The sequence below is a fragment of the Panulirus ornatus genome, chromosome 55, assembly GCF_036320965.1.
Source record: "Panulirus ornatus isolate Po-2019 chromosome 55, ASM3632096v1, whole genome shotgun sequence".
Classification (NCBI taxonomy): domain Eukaryota; kingdom Metazoa; phylum Arthropoda; class Malacostraca; order Decapoda; family Palinuridae; genus Panulirus; species Panulirus ornatus.
The window spans coordinates 32,584,711-32,594,600 of NC_092278.1; the positions used below are offsets into that span (position 1 = coordinate 32,584,711).

A 9,890-nucleotide genomic window follows, 5' to 3' on the forward strand; every position below is an offset into this window, starting at 1 on the left:
TTGTCTGAAGCAAGACTGAGGGACGGCTTCCTGTCCTCGTCCTTCGCCTTCAATTCTTCCTTCGCCTTCCGTGGGCTGAGGAGCGGCGGAGGGCTGTGGGTCCCGTTGGATAATCGAACCCCAGGGTTATGGGCCCCGTTAGGGAGGCGGAGAACAGGTAGACGCCTGACCCCGTTATGCTGACAGGTGGGAGTATTTCGAGTGCCATTGTGAGCAAGACGTAGCCGGCCGCCGCCGGCGGGAGGGTGAGGATTGTTCCAGCCATTGATGAGAGCGGCAAGTCTACCTAATAACGCAGCCAGCCCCGGGGGATGGTCGTCTCCCCGGGGGGCGTATTGTCAGACCGTTGTCTCGAAGTCTACGTCGATGCAGTCGGGGTATTCCGGTGGCTCTGGGGGAGACTCGTGGTGCCCGGGGGTCAAGACCTCCTCACTACAACCGCTGGCTGAGTTCCGTGTGTGTCGCGTTCTCCACAGCGTCCAGCCCCACCAGCCTGACAGAACAGATATGCATCCGACGGCGAGGCCGAATGTGAGCCAAAGCCACGGGGACAACGCCATCAGACAAGTCACCACGGCTTCATCAGCACCTGATGGGCAGTGCCACGTCCCATCACAGAAGAGAGAGGCGCTAATACAAGCGTGGACAGCCGGGCACTCTGTGGCGCACCTGGTGGCAAGCCAGCGAGGTGCCGCCTCCACCCAGCGGACATCTACCGTCGTGTACTGCTGCTGTGAGGACTGGCCAGAGAGATATGCGGGACGACTCAGGAGCACAACCACGAGAGACCTTGCTGCCTCACCGAGGTAGTCTAGTGACAGCGGTTCGTTGAAGCCCTCAGAGAAGACATGGACTGTCTCAGCTGCTCCGGGAGACACACACACTGCACTGAGCGGTCTTGGGTTACCCGGTTGGTACACGTGAAGCTCAGAGCTCTGGCACTCCGTGGGTGCCACTGAGTCCTCAGCCGCTACTAAGTGGCCGTGAGCGGCTACTTGCAGGCCTCCCCTGATTGCTTTACCGGGTACGGACACTAGCAGAAATCGGTCGGCTTTGGGCTGCAGGAGCCACGGATGACCTCGGCAAGGTCCAGGAGGAGGACGAAGGGCCAGGCTTAACGTCCCTGCCTCTCCTGCCACTACCCTCTCTTCCTCACATTCCTCTATCTCGACGAACTCATACTCCAGCTCGAAACTGAAGTGCGAGAAATCATCGAAGACATCCATACCTACAACAGTGAATGTGATGGTGAGAGAGGCCGAATAAGAGAGTAAGGTTGCTGGTAGGTATAGTCCATGGCAGATGCAGGCCTGCGGGAGCTCCACTCCTGGCCAGGGCCATTCAGACACCTCCAGGCGCGCGCCACGGCCCTCCAGAGCATTGGGTCGCCCACACGCCTGTAGCGGTGACTCGCGTCCTGGACAAGACGAGTTATGGGCATAAAAATATATGAATGTGATCCTCACCGCTTCGTTGGCTTTACCTTGTAAGGTATATTTACATTTGAGCCTCGTTGCTCCGAACTTACCGTACAGCAGGTTGTTGGCAGGCGAAGCGAGGAGGCCCTTCTTGCTCCGCTCACTGTTGATGTGTCTGTCGCAGGGCTCAGGACGGTTCAGGGCTGCAGCCCGGGGACCCGCATAAACAAACTCGTAGTGGAGTCGAAACTGTAGGTCTGCCACCGTTGAGGGCAGCAAGTAGTGGATAGTGAGCGTTGCATGAGAATCCTGTGTTAGGTAGCTCTCCTGCGTTCCACATGGCCTCGTCCTGTTGCGTCCAGGGCCGAGCTGTTCCCGGTGACACACTCTCACACCCAGGGGGCCACAGGTGTTCTCCAGAACTTCTCCCTCGCCGTCTGCGCCTTCCACAAGCATCACGCGCGTCCGGCAGTGAGGGCTGTCGCGCGAAGGTGGCTGAGTGTACGTAGCCTTGAGGCGGGTGAAGTACAACCAGATCACCTCGTCTGGTCTACCCCGGAACTTGTACGCACACTTAGTGTCCCTTGGCAGCGAGTGGGCCACGTTCTCGAAATGGCCTCGCGCAGCTTCGAAGCTGGAGATTAAGAACTCGCACTGCTGGTCTGCGTACAAAAATGAGTTTTTCGGTACAAAAGCCACACCAACGTCGAGTTCGAAGCCCGGGTGAGTACCTTCTGAGGAGTCGAAGTACAAATTGTCGAAAGGTGAAGTCTGGAAGACAAGTAAGAGCTCCGCCCCGCTGGCTGTGATGCGAGGCACCTTCCCACCGCCGCAGAAGCGCAGCAGCAGTCGCTGACTCTCCCCTTGGATTTCGTAGACGCTGAGTGTGTCTCCCACGACGTCACAGTCCCCGTTCAGCCATAAGTGAAGGTTCCCGTCGCAAGCGGCGTCGGTGTGCTTGATGTGAACACGGCCTCTCTGCGGCTGGGCAACGCTCACAAGGGCGTGGCGGCCGTGGGGCACCGTAGCCTGTCTGATCACGTACTGGCACGTCACATTACGAGGGTAGAAGCCAGGGTAGTTGGGCGACTGGACACGGCACTTCCGCCGATCACAAGAGTCGAAGATCCGATCACAGACCGTCTTGGGTCGCGGCACACCCAGGTACTTGGCGCTGTTCCACGGACCGTAACGGACAATGGACTCTGCCTCCAGCAGGAACTTGTATAGCAGGCGGAGTCGCACTTTCTTCTCCCCGACGGAGTCTTCCTCCGGCGCGGGGACCTTAAGGGTGACCGTGACGGTGCTGGTCTCACTGTAGTAGACATTATGGTCACTGCTTCCCCCACACCAGAACCCTCCTATGTGGGGGCGATGGGCCTCGTTCACGGAGAGCTGGCCCTTGGGACACCCGCACACATGGTGCGACCGGAAGGAGCCCAGGACCAGGTCACGGAAGACGATCTGCACCAGGTCACCGTAGATGTCACCCGCGGCCACGAAGGTCATGTGGCAGGTGAAGGGAGGTCGTAGGGCGTCCGACTCCAGAACGTCTATCTCGTAGCTGCGTCCCACCTCCCCGTAGTACGTCACGTTACATGCTGAAACACAAGGACGTCTTTACCAACAACTTCTCAGGATATGTAGGATCTCTCTCTCTCTCTCTCTCTCTCTCTCTCTCTCTCTCTCTCTCTCCTCATCCATCTATCTATCTATCTATGGGCGGCCTGTCTTACCCTACTGGCCCACAATGTGTGGCTCTCTCTCTCTCTCTCTCTCTCTCTCTCTCTCTCTCTCTCTCTCTCTCTCTCTCTCTCTATGGGCGACCTGTCTTACCCTACAGGCCCACAATGTGTTGCTCTCTCTCTCTCTCTCTCTCTCTCTCTCTCTCTCTCCTCAATCCATCTATCTATCTATCTATAGGCGGCCTGTCTCACCCTCCTGGCCTACAATGTGTGGGTGGGTGGGGATGATGCCAGAGCTGCAGTGTACCAACACAGGCAACATGTACACGTTTTTTTCTCCCCACTGGTGGTCACGTGGTAAAGCCGTCTGCCTACCATTCTCGGTGGTCCGAGTTCGACCCTCTCTCACACAGTGGTACAATTGTTTGGATATACATATACATATGTATTATTCCTCATGCACAAGCATACGTCCGGCGCTGTATTGTCAGTCAATCTGGCTGAGCGATTCATCATTTGGTTAGATGTTGCAATCGGGTAAAAGAAGGAACTTCCTATACCAGGAGGTAAAAAACGCCATAAATAAGGTAATCAGTGGCAGAAACAACGCCATAAATAAGGCAGAAACAACGCCATAGATAAGGTAATCAGTGGCAGAAACAACGCCATAAATAAGGCAGAAACAACGCCATAGATAAGGTAATCAGTGGCAGAAACAACGCCATAAATAAGGCAGAAACAACGCCATAGATAAGGTAATCAGTGGCAGAAACAACGCCATAAATAAGGCAGAAACAACGCCATAGATAAGGTAATCAGTGGCAGAAACAACGCCATAAATAAGGCAGAAACAACGCCATAGATAAGGTAATCAGCGGCAGAAACAACGCCATAAATAAGGCAGAAACAACGCCATAAATAAGGTAATCAGTGGCAGAAACAACGCCATAAATAAGGTAATCAGTGGCAGAAACAACGCCATAGATAAGGTAGAAACAACGCCATAGATAAGGTAATCAACTTTAGATCATTAAGGAGAAACAGAAGGTCACGTACCACCAAGATGGGCTTGGGAATCAAACTTACAATGACCAGTCGACAGTTTCTCAATTATAATGCCAGATGTGTGTCCTTGGCTTCATTATCTGCGTCTATTTGGCTCTGTATTTATAACCCGAGATTATAGTGATTAGGCTTCCTGCCGGAGGTACGATGATTCTCTAAACCCCCGAATTACTTGTAAGTGGCGGAGGTACGATAATGATGCATCAGGGGTCTGATAATTAATACGTGAGAGACTGATAATCATGTATGAAAAAAAAATGACAATCTTTTTTGTCAATACAGGTCTATGGTTGTGACTAGCAATGTGTATACAACTCCTTGTGATGGTTATGGAAGGTTGTAATGGAGCCAGTCAACATTAACGTGTGCCTCACCTTAACATAGACTCTCATTTGACTACCACACAGATCTGGAAAAGCATTCCAATCCCATGAGAAGCTTCGCCTTGAAAGGTACCAGTGTGGAATCCTCTTTAATCGCAGGTTTCTTCATGGTACCGGTGTGGAATCCTCTTTAATCGCAGGTTTCTTCATGGTACCGGTGTGGAATCCTCCTTAATCGTAGGTTTCTTCATGGTACCAGTGTGGAATCCTCTTTAATCGCAGGATCCTTCATGGTACCGGTGTGGAATCCTCTTTAATCGCAGGTTTCTTCATGGTACCGGTGTGGAATCCTCTTTAATCGCAGGATCCTTCATGGTACCGGTGTGGAATCCTCTTTAATCGCAGGATCCTTCATGGTACCAGTGTGGAATCCTCTTTAATCGCAGGATCCTTCATGGTACCAGTGTGGAATCCTCTTTAATCGCAGGATCCTTCATGGTACCGGTGTGGAATCCTCTTTAATCGCAGGTTTCTTCATGGTACCAGTGTGGAATCCTCTTTAATCGCAGGATCCTTCATGGTACGGGTGTGGAATCCTCTTTAATCGCAGGTTTCTTCATGGTACCGGTGTGGAATCCTCTTTAATCGCATGATCCTTCATGGTACGGGTGTGGAATCCTCTTTAATCGCAGGTTTCTTCATGGTACCGGTGTGGAATCCTCTTTAATCGCAGGATCCTTCATGGTACGGGTGTGGAATCCTCTTTAATCGCAGGATCCTTCATGGTACCGGTGTGGAATCCTCTTTAATCGCATGATCCTTCATGGTACCAGTGTGGAATCCTCTTTAATCGCAGGTTTCTTCATGGTACCAGTGTGGAATCCTCTTTAATCGCAGGATCCTTCATGGTACCGGTGTGGAATCCTCTTTAATCGCAGGTTTCTTCATGGTACCTGTGTGGAATCCTCTTTAATCGCAGGATCCTTCATGGTACCGGTGTGGAATCCTCTTTAATCGCAGGTTTCTTCATGGTACCAGTGTGGAATCCTCTTTAATCGCAGGATCCTTCATGGTACCAGTGTGGAATCCTCTTTAATCGCAGGTTTCTTCATGGTACCGGTGTGGAATCCTCTTTAATCGAAGGATCCTTCATGGTACCAGTGTGGAATCCTCTTTAATCGCAGGATCCTTCATGGTACCAGTGTGGAATCCTCTTTAATCGCAGGTTCCTTCATGGTACCGGTGTGGAATCCTCTTTAATCGCAGGTTTCTTCATGGTACCGGTGTGGAATCCTCTTTAATCGCAGGTTTCTTCATGGTACCGGTGTGGAATCCTCTTTAATCGCAGGATCCTTCATGGTACCGGTGTGGAATCCTCTTTAATCGCAGGCTTCTTCATGGTACCAGTGTGGAATCCTCTTTAATCGCAGGTTTCTTCATGGTACCGGTGTGGAATCCTCTTTAATCGCAGGTTTCTTCATGGTACCAGTGTGGAATCCTCTTTAATCGCAGGTTTCTTCATAGTACCGGTGTGGAATCCTCTTTAATCGCATGATCCTTCATGGTACCGGTGTGGAATCCTCTTTAATCGCAGGTTTCTTCATGGTACCGGTGTGGAATCCTCTTTAATCGCAGGTTTCTTCATGGTACCAGTGTGGAATCCTCTTTAATCGCAGGATCCTTCTTGGTACCGGTGTGGAATCCTCTTTAATCGCAGGTTTCTTCATGGTACCGGTGTGGAATCCTCTTTAATCGAAGGATCCTTCATGGTACCAGTGTGGAATCCTCTTTAATCGCAGGATCCTTCTTGGTACCGGTGTGGAATCCTCTTTAATCGCAGGTTTCTTCATGGTACCGGTGTGGAATCCTCTTTAATCGAAGGATCCTTCATGGTACGGGTGTGGAATCATCTTTAATCGCAGGTTTCTTCATGGTACCGGTGTGGAATCCTCTTTAATCGCAGGTTTCTTCATGGTACCGGTGTGGAATCCTCTTTAATCGCATGATCCTTCATGGTACCGGTGTGGAATCCTCTTTAATCGCAGGTTTCTTCATGGTACCGGTGTGGAATCCTCTTTAATCGCAGGTTTCTTCATGGTACCAGTGTGGAATCCTCTTTAATCGCAGGATCCTTCTTGGTACCGGTGTGGAATCCTCTTTAATCGCAGGTTTCTTCATGGTACCGGTGTGGAAGATTGATATGCCTCATGTATGATAGAGAAAAATTCGTATGACATTCTAATTTCACAGTACAGCACAGTGCGCGGGTTGCACAAGTATGTTGACACAGAAAAAAGGGAATTTAATATTTAATTTTCCAAAAGAAGGAACAGAGAAGGGGGCCAGGTGAGGATACTCCCTCAAAGGCCCAGTCCTCTGTTCTTAACGCTACCTCGCTATCGCGGGAAATGGCGAATAGTGTGAAAGAAAAAGAGAGGTATGTCAGTGGGCAGACGTGATGATATATTTTGTAAAACAATAGAAATATTTTTGATGTTGGTTGATGCACGAGATGTACGATAACGGATGTACGATAACGCGTTAAGTGAGAACAATGTACGTACGTCAGTGACTGAGAAATGAGGTTTTGATAGATCTATGGCGGTGTGTGTGTGTGTGTGTGTGTGTGTGAGTGTGTGTGTGTGGTGTGTGTGCAAGAATTCGGTCGAGGAGGAACAAGGAGGAACCTGCATGTGTGCGTGGGTCTTAGTAACACTCCTGCAGAAGGAGGAACCTACGAGACACACACTTGAAACCATCCAACGTACTGCTCACATACATGGTAGGTCTACCTCATCATCTACCACTACGGGTGGGAACCAGCGCTCACACTGGGATTAGGTCGGTACTATGCAAGACACCACTACACACACACACACTCACTCAACCACACACACACACACACACACTGAGGCCTTTATGTGCCTCATCATAGCAGTACTATACTAGTGCCTCACGGTTATGGCTGGCTTGCTGGCGGTAGCTACAAGCGACGCCGCTATTGCAGAAGGGGATCAGACTGGGGGCATAACTGGAGGGAGGCTACTGGGGGAAATACCGGGGCTATCAAGTGACACAGGAAGCAGCATCGCTCTTGTATACGGAGGAACCTAAGAACAGAGATAAGGCATTGAGGGAAGCTCCTCCGTGAAGCATGACTCCTTCAGGAGCGAGAGAGAGAGAGAGAGAGAGAGAGAGAGAGAGAGAGAGAGAGAGAGAGAGAGAGAGAGAGGATACTCGCTAAGAGGAGAGTTTGGATGGGAGAGGAGGCTCTGATTACACATGGCTCTCAAAACACCTGAAGGAGGAGGGAGGGACCTACGAGTGCAGTTGGGCTTCTCGTCGGAGTTGTCGCCACAGTCGTCCCTGCCGTTGCAGACGCGGTCCTTGGGCACACAGCGTAGGTTCTCGCAGGTGTACTCGCTGACGGGGCAGGGGCTGTGAGCGGCCACACCACCCGCCATTGTCACCACCACTGTGGTCGCCGCAGCCGCCGCCACCACCACCAGAAGGGCCGCCCCTACTGCACCAGCCACCGCTCCTGCCGCCGCCACCACCACACGGCCGACACGCCTCACCATCACACATCGCCACACCCTGCAGGGGAACACGAGACACCATCACCACCTTGAACATTAAGCTCTACCCTTCCAGGTAGTTCAATCTTTAACATGAATATCTATTCTATCTAAACAAAACCTTAAATGTGGACTGTGTATCTGTCATGAGCAAATACTCTACACATTATCACAGCTTAAAACATATATATATATATATATATATATATATATATATATATATATATATATATATATATATATATATATATATATATATATATATATATATATATATATATATACACAACACTGGGATTTATGATATAATTAAGAGGTCTGAGATCAGGAATATCACCGTCTTCTCCATCATAGGAGACTTGACAAGGGCAGAAGGATGTCCAGATTGAAAGCCAAGTTCACTGAAATGGTTACAAGCAAAATGAGAAACAAATATACAGAGAAGGGTGAAAAAGCAAAGGGAATTGCTTTGAGCTTCTCTTGTGTAGATCTTACTCTCTGAAATTGGAATGGTAATCACTTGAAGGACAGACGAGAGGAGGAAGATAATTTTCTCTAGTTTTGCCCTGCAAGGAAACTAGAGAATATAACGGCTCATCCTCGTATGGCTGGTCTTCACACTTTGAACTTAAAGATGTCTGTCTTAAGAGGTAAAGCAAAGGCCAATACAACAGTGAGGCTTGAGACACATAACGTTTTGCCTCAGTACTCTGAAGCAGAGTATAGACTGTTCTTTCCTCAGCTGGAAGTTATCCTCAGTTTAAACATTCTCAGTCAGTGTTCAGTCTACATTCCCATTGTTGTTGTATCATGTCCGCTCTTTCCATCCTCTCACAGTGAGCCTCACAGTGTAAAGCACCGTATGGGATCCCTCTTTGCTATGGAACCCTCTGTATCGTATGGTTCTTGTGTTCTCTTGCTCGAGGGACGTCTATCAAATTTCCCTCTCTAATAAGACTGAAGGTCTGATATTTGCACATTATAGTTCTCATCGTCTGGTGTGTCAAAACTCTCTCTCTCTCTCTCTCTCTCTCTCTCTCTCTCTCTCTCTCTCTCTCTCTCTCTCTCTCTCTCTCTCTCTCTCTCTCGCTCTCTAACACACACACACACACACACACACAACGGCACCTGCGGGAGGAGGGGACACGGCCGTACACAATTGGATCATACACCACAACAAGATATACCCGAGGGATTTGTCGTTGCTGACGTAGACGTGTGTGTGTGTGTGTGTGTGTGTGTGTGTGTGTGAGGTGCGCGTGGGTCGAGGGAGGAGGCGGGCCTGGGCTGGCTTCCCCTCCACGGCCGCTAAGCCTCACTGCGACAATTATGCATATGGGAACTCTCACGCACTTAAATCTATGTGTGCCATACGTGGGTATTACTGCCCAACCACCACCCATGTACGGACAGGCAAGCCTCGTCCCAACAGTTACGAATCAGGTCACGTACGGGTGGTTCTTACCGCCACAGCCATGTACGTGGGGCATCGCCAGAACACACACACACACACACACACACACACACACGCTTACATATTGCCTTGCTAATGATGTCATGATGATGTGACCTCATTACGAGCACAATAACGTGGGTAGAGCAGCCATACAATGCCTCCTGTATTCAAATTATAACTCGAGGAGGGGCTTCACCAGCCTACCATGACATTATCCAAATCCAGCCATAATTAAGAGAACATTTGTCCTCTCGTATCCTGTTCTCGGATATTTGATTCACATTAGATCTAATCCTTTATTGAGGTGAGGGAAAGGGTGTTTGGTCAGCGAGGACCACCGGAGTCTCTTATACCAGTTGCAAGGG

General features: G+C 50.0%; 1 protein-coding gene across 1 annotated transcript in view; it reads right to left on the reverse strand.

The window, feature by feature from the left end:
- Nucleotides 1-336: 336 nt before the first annotated feature.
- The window catches only part of LOC139765647 (uncharacterized), a 138,250-nt gene continuing 128,696 nt past the window's right edge, over nucleotides 337-9,890 (reverse strand). Inside the window, exons 2-3 of the mRNA XM_071693342.1 lie at nucleotides 7,814-8,088; nucleotides 337-3,019 (exon numbers count right to left, since the gene is read on the reverse strand). Of these exons, the coding sequence (XP_071549443.1) occupies nucleotides 339-3,019; nucleotides 7,814-8,072 (2,940 nt within the window). The 5' untranslated portion in view covers nucleotides 8,073-8,088 and the 3' untranslated portion in view covers nucleotides 337-338. The remainder of the gene's footprint in view (nucleotides 3,020-7,813; nucleotides 8,089-9,890) is intronic.